At 40.4% G+C, this 15,895-nt stretch overlaps 2 protein-coding genes across 2 annotated transcripts in view; one reads left to right on the top strand and one right to left on the bottom strand.

Moving 5' to 3' along the window:
* tbc1d17 (TBC1 domain family, member 17) overlaps positions 1–3,500 on the bottom strand; it is a 10,817-nt gene extending 7,317 nt beyond the window's left edge. The window contains 6 exon segments of the mRNA XM_013909034.1: positions 762–877; positions 1,033–1,216; positions 1,291–1,402; positions 1,503–1,580; positions 1,670–1,765; positions 3,410–3,500. Coding sequence (XP_013764488.1) covers positions 762–877; positions 1,033–1,216; positions 1,291–1,402; positions 1,503–1,580; positions 1,670–1,765; positions 3,410–3,436 — 613 coding nt within the window. The 5' untranslated portion in view covers positions 3,437–3,500.
* Positions 3,501–7,188: 3,688 nt separating this feature from the next.
* On the top strand, positions 7,189–15,863 carry akt1s1 (AKT1 substrate 1 (proline-rich)). Its single transcript, XM_005726275.1, has 6 exons — positions 7,189–7,323; positions 8,904–9,645; positions 9,738–10,005; positions 11,256–11,339; positions 11,425–11,600; positions 13,736–15,863. Exons 2-6 carry the CDS (start codon positions 9,253–9,255, stop codon positions 13,871–13,873), a joined length of 1,059 nt encoding a protein of 352 aa, XP_005726332.1. The 5' UTR covers positions 7,189–7,323; positions 8,904–9,252; the 3' UTR covers positions 13,874–15,863.
* Positions 15,864–15,895: the final 32 nt, after the last annotated feature.

Here is a 15,895-nt window from a genome sequence, read left to right as displayed (position 1 = left end):
TAACATATTGTTCCCGACCCGTTAGGTAACTTTTTAACCAGTTACCAGCTTTCCCTCGAATACCATATCTTTCCAATTTATCCAATAAAATTGAGTGATTGATTGTGTCGAAGGCCTTTTTGAGATCAACAAAAATACCAACTGCATATTTCTTTTTATCCAGTGTATCAGTAATCTTGCTTTCTATATGCATAATCTGTATGAGAGCAGTGCACAGATACAGAAACCTGCTAATAATTTCTGTTTTGTGTGATCTATTTGTACAGTTAGTGCAGGTAATTGAGGTGAAGGCTGGTAAACAGCTACTGGACAAATCTGCCTGTGATGGCATCCAACTGTCAATGTGACCATGCCCAAATAATGCAACCTACTTTAAACATAAAAACATCAGAAATTGGTTTCGGAATTTAGTAGTCATCCGAGGGGAGACTGGCTCTGGAGGCCAAAAACTCTGAACTGCAAAAATGCTATAAACATGTTTATTACTACTCTGCAGTTGGAGGTGTTAACATCGGGGATCTATATAGCTCAAGCTGCTTTTAGAGGAAATTGAGATTTTGGCACTTCCACATTAGCTTTTGTTTTCAAGTTCTGATGCTGCTTCGGTGGAAGATGACCTCATCACTGGGTCACTGGTGTTAATGGACAAGCTAGTAATTCATAGATTTTAAAATGATTAAGTGCGAGATTACTTAAGAAAATTACTCATTAGAAATCCAACATACACTATCCTCTAAAAAAATAACAACAAAAAACTCTACTTACTGAGACAAGATCATTGCCTCCATCCTCAAGAAACTGCAGCCTATCAAAGGACTGAGGGAGCGTGCCTGAGTCCTGGGGGTAGGCAAGGAAGAGCCGCCCGTCAAGTGGTGACCTGATAACAAGAACAGAAACCACATGACACGCTGACAAAGAAGCAAAGGGCATCTGAAACTGAGGTACTAATCAGAGTTTCTCCAGCATGTAAACAATGCTGGCATTCCACTGTAATTAGAAATCTGCTGCTAAAATGATTGCAGTGATGCTTACGGGTCCAGAATAATGTAGCGCTGAAGTGCCCTCAGCAGTTCCCGGGTTCCTCCTCTGTGGAAGTGCAAAGGAGGCAGTGGGTGGCCACCTCTACTAGTCAGCACGAGAAAGTTTCGACCCAAGGAGAACCGAGACCTCCGAAGAGAGTACAGCTCTGAGAGAGGCAGTGAGAACGCCCACTGACCTGTGAAAAAAAGAGGAGTTTTTAGTTTTCTGAGCACGAGCCTTTGCTAGGATCACCAGAAAAGCAGCCTGCACCTGAACTTTTGACTGGGACGTGTTCTCGTTCTTTCTTCACGGTGCTTATAACTGCCCAGTCTGGCTCATAGCCCGGGTCAAAGTTTGTATCCTCTTCCCCTCCATCACCATCCTGATCAGGTGGAGATTATTGGATGAGAATCCTATTCGAGCTAATAACAAATACAAATACTTTTTATTTTTCAGCATGTAGCAAATAGATGGTTCCCAACCTTTTTGCTGTAGAGTACAGCAGGAGCGTTGCGACCGTCATCCTCCAGTGGACTCCACTCTAGAGCTGGCAGCCCAGCCTGAAAAAATAAAGACATGATAGGTTACCCCGTGCTTTCCTGATCATACCTTTGACCTAAACAGTCTTAGCTCACACAGACTTTCTTACCCGCTCCACAATGCGGATGAACCCTGGGATACTAGTGTCCTGGTTACTCCTCTTGGCATTTGTGTGGAGGTATACCCCCTCCTTCTCAAATATCAGCTGAGGAGAAAAAAGCCCCACATAAATATGAAGTAGCAGAAATTAAGTGTAAAATGTATTTGCAGTTAAAGGTGTTTTTTTTTTTTTTTTATTGGTGTCAAATTTCAGTCACTCAAACAGGCAGATAATAAGAATTAGCCTAAAGATTATTTTAATCAGTCATCAATAACTACAGTATAACTGATACCTTGTGTGGTTGAACACCACTTGTTTCTCTCAGAAGTTGAACTTGAACCATATACAAAGAGCAAGGATTTAATGACCTGTGCATAGTCAGAATTTCTATCGCTACTGGTGTTCTCAAGGTAAAGAGGTTGTCCACACCTCTTCACAAAGGCTAGGCACTCTGTATGACATCTAAGCAGCATTTCAGGCTAGCCCAGCCCTGTTTTTGCCCAATCATTGTGGAATTTGCATGTTCTCAAGACACCTGATTGGGTTCTCTCCAGGTACTCTGGCGTCCTCCCATAGCCCAACGTGTCTTTTCAGCCCCAGTCACACACACAAACTGGTCAGTGACCTCCTGGCAACCCAAAATCCTCCAGCAGCCACTTTGCCTTAGGAACCAGTGGTCGCCAAACAGGTCTGTGTTCCTGACTTCGGGCTAATTGGTGGTACCACACTGACAGCAGGTTGGTTGTAAACAAAGAAAGTTTACTGTCTTGCAGTTAAAAAACAAACATCCACGTGGAATAAACTCATCACATGGCAGATGGAAACAAGAATTAACGTCAAACACAGCTGATACAAACTAACTCGTAGTTATCTGAGGTCAAGTGAGAAAAACAAAACGTGATCATTGTAAAAATAACGTAAACTTTAGAAATCATGAGAACTAACTGAAATACTTACATGATAACACTCTACCTATAAAATTAGCCCATTTAGTTTCAGTCTTTGTCAGTCAACACCACAAGCATTAACCCACATAAACCATGGTGGGTTCAACTCAGGAAGCTAAATGACAGCTCGGTATTTCCTAGGAAATAGCTCAAACGCCTTAATAGCATATAGTTATGGCAAACGAGGTCGTCGAGACCTTATTTAGAAGATTAACGTATTTTCCTGTTATTTTTAAACCTCATTTGAAAAATGATTGACGATGGCTAAAACTTTTTGGAAAACTGGACAGCAAACTAAAATTAAAAACTAAATGATACTAATAAAAAATAAATAAATGCAAATGTAGCCCACCCAGTGCCCAAATGTGATTAACGAGCCCGTGCACCACGTGACCAGTCAAACAGCTGACCCGGCAGGTAAATCATAGCAAAGAACTGGTAAATGACACATTCACATCACATGACTATAAAGTCACTGCTCTGCTCAGGTCAGTGGGTGAAAGCGAGACAGCCAAGCAGGAAAAGTTGAATTAAGTTCGCGACTTTCTGAACACACTTTAAGCTTTCATGTCTGTGTGGTTATACACACAACTATACAAGAAAAAATATCCAGCTCTTATATCGAGCTAAAGCACCACGTAGCCCAGCTCGAGCTTAACGAACGGTACTGGAGATCCACAGCTAGCTTTAGATGCTACCATTAGTCAGCTATCAGAAGTTCTGCCCAATATTCAACAGCACAGTTACGAACATTCACAGAAACAGCCAGTGAAAACGTGTTAAACATTTAATTCAGGAGTACCTTATAATCCTCAGCGCTTTGCTCCATTTTCCTGTCGTCTCCGTCGTTCTCCCAAAACAAACGTGACGTCAAGCTTCCTGCTAATGCAAAACCCCGCCCATGGCAACGTCATGTCAGAAAACACCCAATCAGAACGTAATTTGTACTGCTTTGTTTTGAAATTATATTTTAAACGCTTTAATATTATTACAGAGGCCAATATTTATGTAAGAGTTTATGGTATTATTTGATTTGATTTGATTTGATTGTCAGCTACAGGCAGTGACCTATTATGTCTGAATACCTTAATGTAAATTTTTATGTAATGCACATGACAACCACTAGAGGGCAGAAAACAACGCTGACTCTAAACAGCAATGGATTAGAAAAAGAAAAAAGAATAACTTTAGTTGTAGTCTAAAACAACAACAACGACAACAACAAACACAGTTACAAAGTGCCTCACAGTTAGGATGAACACCTACACCAAAAGACTGTGCACATCCCAACACACAGTACATGTGTTAAGTACTTGATGTAAACTTTAGCTAAAATAATGAGGAAATGATTACATGAAAGCTACTCTAGACTACTCAAAATTAGGTTTCAGCACTTTCTTTTTTAAACAAACCAATGACTCAGCTCACTTAAAGGAAGAAGAAAGGATGTTACAAAATGTACTGGTTTCAAAGACAGAAAAATGTGGGCATGCACAGCATTTTAATGTGAATGTGGCTCAAGAATATCACATAAGACCATAAAAATATTCCTAAACTTCCCTTTGTGCTTTTGGAAAGTTTCATTTAAATAAAATATTGTTCACAGTTACATCAAAATATAACACTCTTTGCCTCAAACTTTGTGGGATCTGATCATCTTGCCTTGACATGACCAGAATGATCAATACAATACTACACACTAATACTAATACTAAAACTCTACAGTTACTGGAAAGATGAAAATATTTAAATTTAGATATTCTGAACATAATGGGTTACTCGGCTGTCAAATTGCAGCTGAATAACCAGAGCAGATCGGCAGGCCTTAGACAAACTCGCTGCTTTCAGGGATATTTCAAAAACAATATTTCTGGCACTGATCTTGGTGGGGATGAACAGATGGTACCTTTCAGATGCAGTCGCAGTTTCAGGCATCCCTACATCCCCTCTACACCAGCAAGATAATTACATTAGAACAGAAGATATCCATCACAGAGAAATAATAGAGTTTTTGTATGATAGCCCTATGCTGCTAAAATAGTGTGGCTGATTGGGGTTTAAATAATTCATCGATTTACAACCGTTTTATGTGTTTAGAAAATTTTTACTGTGACCAAGAGCTGCTATGATCAATATTTATTTGATTGCAACTTATTAAAAGGATAAATGTCAACGTTAATGTCTATTTGGGAAATATATAAACACAGATTTATAAAGCTCAAGGAAGATCCTGAGGAGAGTGCAAAAGAGCATCTAGCTACAAAAGGACCACATCTCCCTGCCGAGCGCCAGCTGAGAGAAACATGACTCCAAATTCATGCTGATCTATAGCTACTGAACGTGATGATGATATCAGGGCTGTGCTGACAATTAGTTTCTTCTGGCCTCGCAAGAAAGAAAGGAAGAAATGCCACATTTAGAGCTGCTGACCCACATTTTTTTTATTTTTACTATTGTGCAATTTCAGACAGTGATGTTGCACTTTTTCTCAATATAACTGCTAGACTACAGCTAACATAATTACACTACTCTCAGGTGTTTCCAAATAGCAGTGTAATAATCACAGCAATACGAGCGGCTCATACTGATCATTGGATAGATGTTTATTCGGCACCCAAGTGGGCTGTTGCAAGCTCTCATTGTGACCGCCAGGTGGCAGAAAACACACAACTCCAAAATCACTCAGGCTGCTGGTTCACCGAGGGCTTCGTCATTAACGACACTTTAAAGGGAGGGACGGCAGCTGCTGGAGCTATCCAGCTTTTACTGCAGAAACAACGCAGGCCCATAACTTCCGAGTAGCTGGTAGGGCAGGTGGGCTTTGATGAGGCTAGGGGGGACAGCTCCATGTGCACGAGAACAGAGCGAGCACGAGCCCGGCCCCAAACGTCTGTCACGTGTGAAACGTGCTCTCGAATGGAAGGCAGTAAACAGGTGACGTCAGAGAGGCGTCAAGTTAGGCAGAGTTAAAAAACGGATAAGAGCCAGAGAGAGAGAGAGAGAGTCCTGAGTTCAAAGAGCAGAGATAGTGGTAAAAGAAATGTGGCAAAGCATATTTTAAAAATATTAAAACTTTTTTTTTACCCAGGGATTTGATTTGTGTTTCTATACATGTATTTTTCTTTCTTTCTTTTCTCCAATTAAAACTTAAACTAATTTAGATGAAGTGGAAAGACTTGTTTCTAGGACGGCTTTCTTACATATACGTCTCAATTTCAATAAACAAATAAAATAAAAAACCGGGTCAGAATCCAAGCTGGCTTTACTGATTCACTTAAATACATTAGCATCACCTTGACATTTGCCGTATTAAGTGAATGTAAAATGCTATATATAACACAAACCCCGGCATTATAAAATGGTTTATCATTTTTTTTAAATTAAATAAATAATTTATTGCTATTAACCTAAACCTAACTTAAACCCAAGTGCTTATCTTTTTGTCATTTAGTTAGTAAATATGTAGTGCATATGTAGTGTAGGGATTCCTTTGGTGCTTAGGAGATTCAGCAGTTGTAAGAACTGTGTTTGTGGGAGATGCTAAGGTAGCACAGGACCAGGTGTAATAGGCCGCTTTGTCTTGCTCAGAGAAGGAAGCTGATTCAACACAGTACTCTAATCTGTATGTGTGCAGTAGATCTACTGTTCCCTGAATGAGTTACTTTAGCTGATTGAGTAATAACTGGGGATCGGTTTTCCTCCAGAGAGACTCGTTTTAAAGTATTTCCTCAGGAGTCATATACCCATATACCTGGGTTCCGTGGTGTTGAATTTCTGTCATTCATTGAGTTGTACTTTCAGTATAGGGCTTGCTTTGTTCTGTTTGTGTTTAGGATTTTTAATTGACCTCAGTTCTTCTGTATTCTTTAGGACTTCCGGCGGCTAGTGCGCACACTTAGGCCAGTGGACTACGATGGCTTTGTAGCTTTCTAGAAAAGTTGAGTGTAGTGATATGGGAGTGTGATCATGTAGTCTGGGTGAGGTCATTTTAATAGTACCCCAACTTAATCTTTAGTAGGACCAGTGGATTATTATTATTATTATTATGTTTTAACATTTTATTAACTGATTTACATTTCCTTTTGAGGACCACACATGTCCACGCGACTCTCTGGCAATAAACTCAAGTAATGTATGTAACTACCTATAATTAATTAATTTCAAGTTTTGGAAGTTATTAGGAAGTAAATAAACAAGTTATCCAAGTTTACACAAAAATAATTTAAAGCAAATCTGGCCTTTGAAACACTAGGACGCTTATTTGATAAGTTATGTTGAAACTTAATCTAAATTCACTTTAAATGCACACTGAGAGATTAAAAAAATGCAGGTATTAAATGTATTTATTAAAAACCCCTTAAAAAACAATGGGTAACTGTATACTGATTTTTCTCCTGTAAAGTAAGAGTTTAAAAAATACTTTTTCTCCGAAAGTAATATTTTTTACCAACAGCTTTGAGTTCAAGATTATTTTACTTTAAATAATTGTATTTTACTTCATTTAAAAAAAAATGCACGCCGTGTTATGTTGACGAAACAGACTTTTATTGCGAAATTCCTGACCGGAAAAGGCCTTATTAATCCTTGCTAGCTTGCTCTCGCTGGTGTCGAGCCTAGCAAGGGGAGAGAAACCGTGGTAGAAGGCACAGTACGAAAGATTCAAACAACTTTAAGGTCGATAAACATCTGGCAGCGTGGAAGAAAGAAACTGACAAGGTAGGTGAAGGTCTCACCTCGTTTTTGTAATTTATCTTTCCAAATCTTGACTCCTACTAAAGCCCGAAAATGGAGGTGAAGTGTGCTTCCATCATGAGGAGGTTGCACACAACACTGATTAAACAACAAGATCAGCGACAACAACAACAACAGCAACAACAACAGCAGCAGTGGTGGCAACCGTGCAGTAATGCCCACAGCGTGCAGTTCAGAAATGAGACATAGATCAGTGCAGATGTGGCAGCAAATGGAAGCAGGAGCGAGCAGAGTGGTTTGAAAGCGGTGCAGTAGCTATAGTAGTTAGCATCGGTAGGTGTCATGCAGCCCACAGAACTGGTGGGGGCTGCGACAGTCAGACTAATTCATGTAGGTTTACACGTTAACCTGCACACACCTAAATTAGACCAGGTCCCATAAAACCAAATGTGGGTCAGAGAGCGTGTTTGCATGCAACAGTGTGGAAGGCATTAGGGTGGTATTTTATTATATTTAACTTAATAAAATAAACTACGCAGGTTGAAGGTTTGGGGTCGATCACACGAAGAATAAATATACAACAGTTTATTTGAATGCAATTGTTACAACTGCGTGTAAGCATAAAGGGAAGCTAAGGTATGTTATTTCATCTGCTGTAATGTCTGAGGACCATCTTTGGGTGCTAGTAGGGGTACATCCACAGATCAACACTTTTTTTGTTGTTGTTGCTACATTCCTTGTGAGACTCACATGTTGACTTGTGTACACCAGACTCCCCCCCCAACAAGTTTTTCAGTCTGAAAAAACTACGTCCAGAATCAACTTTCTGTGATTGACTTGGGAGTGTTTTCTAGGTTGACTAAACCCCAGTTAACCTCTTCACATCCACCTAGTGAGTTGGGGTAGGGTTAGGTTGTCATCTTTCCCTTTTTATGGAGTTTACAGGTACTTGTAAATGGCATCACCACTTATTTTGATATGGAAGAGTTTTCCTTTCCTGCTGATATCTCAAAGGGATTTGTATTTCGGGCTAGAGTGAAACCACTGACCGTTTGCTTGCCAAGTGAATGTGTTAATCACTACACTATGGAGCTAAACCCATATAAAATTAGTGAATCGTGAGAAATGTTCCCATCTAACCCCTGCAAAATCAGTCTGTTTTTAATGTCTGTGACATGCAGTAACAGGAACAAGCACTGGTACTCTGTATGATTTATGTATTTTCTTACAATCCAGTGGAAGCTGAATTTTAGGTAATCTTTCCAGGGTCCTGTGTTAGGTGGCTGTTGCCTAATATGCAACTCTTTCAACCCCTGCGTTATTTGATGGTGGCTGTTAAAGGGGTTAAAGTATAATTGGAATCCTTTAATTGTCTTTAAACATCAGATGTTCAATGTAATTAGAGGCCATTCCACTATGATCTCAGTCTTGGATTGTGCTTGAAGAACTTTTAAGTCTTTTTGTAATGTTCTTTGAGAAGTCACAAATTCACAAATTGAGTCTGCATTTTTTTAAGTTCTTCCAACCTTTTTGTCTTTATTGTTCACATGGGAAAAAAAAACAGCAGTGATTTAACCTAACTCTATTTATTTCTATTTTTTTAGGTATCACCAGCAACTTGACAACACCTCTTCTCTCCCCTGGCTCTCCAGTGTGTAAGGACACCACCTTGTATGTCATATCTCAAAGTCACCCAGTGCCTCTCTGCCTAATAGGTCCTACCCTTCCCCTTCATCTTCATCAGTGCAAAAACTATCCATACACCAGCAAGTGAGTAACTGTAAGTTTTCAGCCATTTGAGCAAAGTCAGACACGCCACAGCTACCAAAGTCAGTATTTTGTTAAGTTTGGTGCCCCCAAGTCCTCAAAGCTCTTCATCACTTCTTAGTATTACTCAGTTGTCTCATCAAATCAGCTCATCAAAGAAATCTGTAAACAGCATTTAGCACCATTATGGCCTCCATCACGCAGTCATCCGAGCTCGAAATCCCAGACAACCACAAAGAGAGCTGGCTGGCACTACTTTCTGCAGCAGAAGTGTATTGCCAAAAGTCTGGCTGCGACCTGGCCATACTCACAGCCTGTAAGAAGTTCCGGTCGGTGACTGGAGAAGGAGAAGTGGGGAGGAAGCGGGAGAGCGGCAGTGCCTTTTCCAGGGAGTGCGATTTCTCTTATAATGTATGGGGTCAGGGATTTCTGGCTGAGTCGGCGCGTCGCTACATGGATGACATCGGTGTGCTGCACTCCACAACCATGCTAACAGCCCAAAAGCACACACGCCAAGCTGGAGGAGAGGGAGGAACCAAGCTAGTGGTTGACTTGACCTCTGACCCTGGAAACAGGGGGGTGAGTGAACTGTTTGCTTTAGATAGCAAACTGCGGTATTGATTCAGAAAGTTCACATCTGTAATGTGTTTGATTCTCTGTTGTTGGTGCAGAGCTTAACAAGTGACGTTGTAGTGGGAGGAGTCAGTCCTAGTGGAAGACTGTACTCCCAAAACTACCCGTCGATCTACAGCTCAGGAGCCGTGCCCGGGCAGGGCGGCGGGCAGAACGGTACCGGAGAGAGGGAACGTGAGAAGAGCGCGTTGGAGGCCGAGCGAGGTCGACAGAGGTCTGGGATTGAGGATTTAGAAGAAGAGGGTGAGGATGAAGAAGATGAAGAGGACATGGATGAGAGGAGACCCTATGGGAATGAAAGTGCAGGTGAGGAACGACGCTGTAATCTGTTGCTGTGTCCCTGATCCATGCAGATTCTTACTGTGTTGTCACTGGAAACGTGATGACTTGAAGTATTCTGGTTTTTTTTTTTTAATTTAAGAAAAAAAACCTTAATTATTATAATACATATGCCCACATATAAGTTCTATTAAACTACAATCGGTTTCACAAAAGGACACATGAAAACCACGTCAGCATCCACACTTATTCAGTTGTAGTTTGACTTTATGTTTGCTGAATTATTTTAATAAAAATTCAACACGTTGCCTTTACCTAGTCTGTTTTGTAGGCCTAAAGATGGTGTTTGTGGCCATTCATTTATGCACAGCTCTCTTAAGGTCCCGCCACAGCATTTCAGTGAGGTTGAGGGCTGGACTGAGCCATTGTGAAATCTTGGTTCTTTTTTTTTTGTTTTTCCAAGCTATTCTGTTGGAGATTTTCTGTTGTGCTTAAGATCACTGTCCTGTTGCACGATCCAGTTTCAGCTATTTTTAGCTGCTGGACAGATGGACCCACATTTGACTGTAGAATACTTGGGTAGACAGAGGAGTTCATGCTTGATTCAATGATTGCACGGTGCCCATGTCCCGCAAATGATGGTGCAAAACAAGCATCATTCATCATTCCTCCACCACCGTGCTCAGTTGGTGTGAGGTGTTTTTGTTGATATCCTGTGTTTTGGTAAACTCAGTGCATCCTTTCCAGTATTTATCAAAGTTTCATAACCATGCTCAGATATAATGCATGATAATCTTTCAGTGTGAGAGATCTTTGACATTTGTCAAATAATAATAATAATTATTATTCATTTTTTAATTTTTACAATCAGTCTCTAATTGTCATCCAAAAAAGGAAAATCCCTGGGAAAACCCAAAATATCTTCATGGGACTTGGTAGTGATTTGCTCATTTAGTCTTGCAGGCTCTCTGGCACCATTACTCTCCATCCTCGGACTATTTAATTGCTAGTTTTATGAGCTTTTATGAGCTGGCCATATTTTCCAGCCACACACACTTTAGATAATGAGGAGGTTGCTCATTATTCAGGTTGTTTCAGTGTTTTGATCATTAAAACGCTTCATTCGTTCCGTTTTCACTTTCTGAAACAGAAATGTTAAAACAAAGAGTTTTAAAACATTTTGATGTTGTTGAAATGGGTGCAAAAACATTTTGAGAAATCAATTTGTAATGCATATGTTGTGTTTATTCCAATTCAAAGTATGCCTTCTGCTTCAGGTGTGTTCTCTATGGATGAGGACTCTGTTTCTCGGGACTGTGAGCCGTTCTTTGAATCTGATGGAGAGGAAGAGAGCACGGATGGTGAGCGTTCAATATGCCGAGCATGATATGTACACATACACATATGTGCATGAGCTGAATTTCTTTATTTTTAAATTTGTTTCAGGCTCCTTGAGTGAGGATGCCCCTCCGCCATCGCGCGGTATGGCTGTGGGTCAGGGTGCGTATTCATCCCGTCAGTCCCATCCCATGGCGTTGGCCCGCTCCCTGCCTGTATCTGTGCCTGTGTGGGGCTGCAGAGGAGGCAGAGCTGCTCAGGGAGACAGCAACAGTGGAGAACGGGTGAGCGCATCTCGGACACTGAGGCCAAATGATCTGACCTTCTGTGTCACACATGGAGATCGGTGGGCAGCCAGTCAGTCGTTTACAGCTCAGACTAACTAGTTTTAACTCTTAACTTCTCCTAAGTGTTGATCACCATGGTTGGTTACATACAGACTCAGGTCAAAAGGGGCCAGCAGCACTGACTACTGAGCAGTCGGGTAACTGGAAAAATTGTTAGAATCCTTACTGGGACCAAAACATTACATAAAATGCAAAGTGATAGTTTAGAGTATAAACCAGCAGAAACTTTGGATTGTAGGTTGAATTAGTGGTGCCTTTTGCAGTGTTTCATTTTCAACCATTTTGAATGTTTTGTTTTTTTTAAGCATTTCAGCATTATATAGTTTAATAAATATGCAGTAGACCCACTAATATACTTACATAATCCTGAATAACAGTCCAATAACATTCGACTCCAAAGAGAATTCAATTTTATTAAATCTAATGATGCATTTCCTTTTGATTGCCCGTCAGTGACCTCACATCTGATCTTATCAAACTAATCTGTGTGCTAATGTTATCAAATCGCATCACAACAACGTTCAGCAGCTCTCATGAATTTATTTGTAGTGCGTCTGTGTCGATCACAGATAACATGCTAGGCCACCCCACAATTTAATTTGCCAGATGGTGTCTGCTACTGTAGCTCTATGGCCTGCAGTCATGTAATGTAAAGTTAGTGTGATGGATCATACATTGGAGGCTGATACCTTTAACTTACTAGATAATCTAAGTTATGTAGTACAGAACGGCAACTGGGAGAGCAAGTCCAGGAAAAAGTGGAGTTTCTGCTGGGCCAAACTCAGGCATGCCTCTTTCCACACACTGTCATGCGTAAACACATAATAGTTTGCATAAGTAAATGCATAATGCATCGAAAAATGGTGGATAGGAGCTGCACAGAGAGTGTCGTGTTTTACAACCCCTGTTCATTGCCATAAATGAAAGGAGGGGGAACAAATTAGAGGTCAGATATGAGAAACTCTCAACTGTGCAGATGATTGATGCCTGCTTTGCTTGAGCTGAAACACCAGAGCTATCTGTTTGGGAGATGGTGGCTGCTCAGTTTATAGTTGTTTGTGATATGTATTCTTTGCATGTGAGCTGCACCAAAAGTGCAAGCATTGCAGTTTTAAAGAGTCATTTCAACGTATTTCATTAATTCATCTTGAATATCCTGAATATATAGCAGCACAGTTACAGCTGCAGTCTTGTTGTGCTTATGTAGGTCGATACTGTTCAGACTGGTTCTAACTACTTCTTTAAATGTTGGGGATAGTGGGAGATATAAGTAAGAATATGTAGATGTGGTACATTCAAGTAGCACTGAAATGTTTTAACAGCCGTGAATAGTTAGTGCAGTCATGTGATGCTTTTAAAAAGGTTTAAACAATAATAAACACATTATTTTTTGATGGTTTGATCTCGTTTCATGTCAGATTTCACTTTTATTTTTTTTTTTTTTTGGTTGGATAACTTACCATGAGTTAAACTCAGTGCTGAGCTGAGGTTTATCTGGTGGTACTATCTGTAACTAACAAATTTCAATGGTATTAAATGTTAGAATGTCATTATGAGGTTTTCTGATTCAGAATGAATGCAGACATAATGCCTGGTTGGTAGTTTAAACACAAATGTTATTATCTGTTTAAGAACAGACAGTTGAAGGATTTTATTTTATTTTTTTAGTCCTGAAAATAAATTCTGGAAAAAAATGTGCAAACAGAATTCAGATGCTCTGATCCAACAGCTTGATGGGTATAGATAAACGGACCTCCTGAAAAGAAATGGGTCATGACATTTTGATAATTAAGCAGGCTTTTGTTTTTAGCGTTTATGCCCGTTGGTGTCAGTCCATCCTGACATATTTCATGCTGTCTGAAGACTAAAACAAAGACGCTATTCATTTGCACCCATTAATGGCCATGACGGCACTGTCGAACACAACTGACAGAAAGAGTGTTTACGGTCGAGCTGGGAATGTCGAACACCAGAAATGTACAGGAAATGAACATGAAAAGGCAATATTTGATGCTGGTCAGTTTCAGTCCATATCCCTTGTTAACCCCTTGTTTTCCCTGTGTTTCTCTTAGTCGGGCTGTGCTGACCTGGAGCACATCGCTGCCAGTATGAAGGCTCTGCTGGCCCCTGGAGCCACTGATGGGACGGAAATGTTTGGGGCCCTGCCTCGACCTCGTCTCAACACAGGGGACTTCTCTCTCAAGCACTGAGTGAAGGGGGGAAGGAGAGGGTGTAGGGAGGGAAGGAAAGGGAGTGAGGCAAGTACAAAGAGGGAGAGTGGTAAAGGGATAGGAGGAAATGTGGAGAGGAGTGAGAGGAGGAACCCTGGATTTTCTGGCAAATGTGACGTACAGTATGTGACACAGTGTAAAAGCTAATACCTCCATTTATTTCTCACTAACCAAAATTAACGGCACATGCTTTGTGGAGTAACTTTCCTAAAGAAATGTGGTTATGAACACTAATAACGTTTCAACACTACCCCTGCCCCTCCCACTTCGTCAATACTAGCTTCCACGACACTACAATTGGACCTCGAGATGTTTGTGTAGTGACCCACTGCACTGAACTAAAAGTCACTAAAACAGGGTGTGTAAACATGTACCTGGTGTTTTTTGGACGTTTGCCTTTTGGTCAGGTTACCTGTGAAGTGATGAGACTTTGGGGAAGAGCTGCCTGTACCCGCTTCATCATAGATGCTGCTTCTTTGTGCTTAAGTTCCAACTTTGAGTTGTATTAGCTTTATTATGAAGATGAGGCAATATGTGGTAGTTAATAGTTGTTTTTTTTTGATCGATGCCACTCTCAAGTCTGTTAAATGTTGAGGCATAATCCGGAGACTGTTAGCTTAGCTCGTCTCAGTTTGGCAAAGCTTTGCACACCAGAAAAGCTGAAAGCAAACCGCAAACTAGATGGACTCAGTTCAACCTATCAGCCCCACCAAAGCTAAAAATTAACATGTTATAACCTGCGTCTTTACCAACAGAGGGATCTAGGCCTGTAACTAGTTTATCCAGCCCTTCACAGCAGCACCCGACTGTGCAGCATTTCTAGCTTTACAAATGTCAACAAACAAGGAAAAATGGATACATTGGCCATAATTTCATCTTAGGAGTGTTCAGGGGTGTTTCTTTTCACTGTCAGCATTACAGTGAAACTGTTTGAAATTGTACTGTGAAACTGTACCCTTACATATGGTGTAAATTTTATAAGAGGTTCTGTAGTTCTTTACACAAATTCGCCAGCATATGGTGCTAAAAATGGTTCCTACCTCCACCTCAGAATTACAGGAGGAAACTAACATGGGTCTAAATGATTTGCAATAGGTAGTGGTGCTTAGTAACTTTACTATGCACACAAAACTGTCTTTAAATCGTTGCTGTAAACAAATTAGATGCATGTTAATCAGTGACTTTTAAGAGCGAGCCAGCCCCTGTGCTATTTAACCTCTGGTTCTCAGTTCACACCTGCAAAGGCATTCGTGTTTCAAAGAAGGTAAATAGGCAAATTGGTCCTTTTTAAAGTTTAAAAATAGCAGGGAGAGTCTCAACTTTTACGGAGAAAACATAAATCCAACATTCCCGTGAAAAAAATCCTATAAGATCCGCACAGATCTGTGGGTTTAAACACAGAAAACGTTTGCATCTGTTGGTCATTAATCATTGACGAGGTCAGATTTAACTGCAGGGCCTCGCCGTCATTTAGCTCAACATGCTAAAGTTGCCACATTTGTTTTTTTTTCCCTTCTGTATACTCCCATCATTTACCTGGTAAGATGACCAAGAGGCCTGCTGTTGCCCCCAATAGAAACCAGTCTATTCCTTCTAAGGGGTAGAAACCAGTGGTTGCTTTGATATGAAGCTTGTGGCTTTAGATAATGTGAGCAGAGAGCAGAGGACACCAGCACCTCGTCGTAACATGCCTATTTTTACTTTTACTTTTGCCAATGAATGACTGACTGATAGAATGATTGTAAATCAGAACTGATTTGTAGGAGATGGGTTTTTTCTTTTTTTTTTTTTTTGCTCCTGATATGTTGTTGAAAAGATTGAATGAATGAGAAGACTGTGTGAGAGAGGGTGAAAGAGAGGTAGAGTGGATCTGAAAAGATAAATGTCCATGTGTGACATTTCGAAAAACAAACAAATGTTCCGTTAACTACTTTTATGTTTCAAATAAAGGAGCAACACCAAGAGAAAAGACTTCCTGTATCATTATAGATGTATTCTTAT

Source organism: Pundamilia nyererei, unplaced genomic scaffold (genome assembly GCF_000239375.1).
Source record: "Pundamilia nyererei isolate P.nyererei 1_Seehausen unplaced genomic scaffold, PunNye1.0 scaffold00018, whole genome shotgun sequence".
NCBI classification, from domain to species: Eukaryota; Metazoa; Chordata; class Actinopteri; order Cichliformes; family Cichlidae; genus Pundamilia; species Pundamilia nyererei.
The sequence above is the reverse complement of the archived record's forward strand: the minus strand, read 5'-3'. Positions and strand labels throughout refer to the sequence as shown.

Bases quoted from the DNA above. Each gene is read 5' to 3' on its own strand.
- akt1s1 (XM_005726275.1), top strand. From the start codon at position 9,253: ATGGCCTCCATCACGCAGTCATCCGAGCTCGAAATCCCAGACAACCAC. The intron at 10,006-11,255 runs GTGAGGAACGAC...CTTCTGCTTCAG, and splicing joins CTATGGGAATGAAAGTGCAG to GTGTGTTCTCTATGGATGAG. The intron at 11,340-11,424 runs GTGAGCGTTCAA...AATTTGTTTCAG, and splicing joins AGAGGAAGAGAGCACGGATG to GCTCCTTGAGTGAGGATGCC.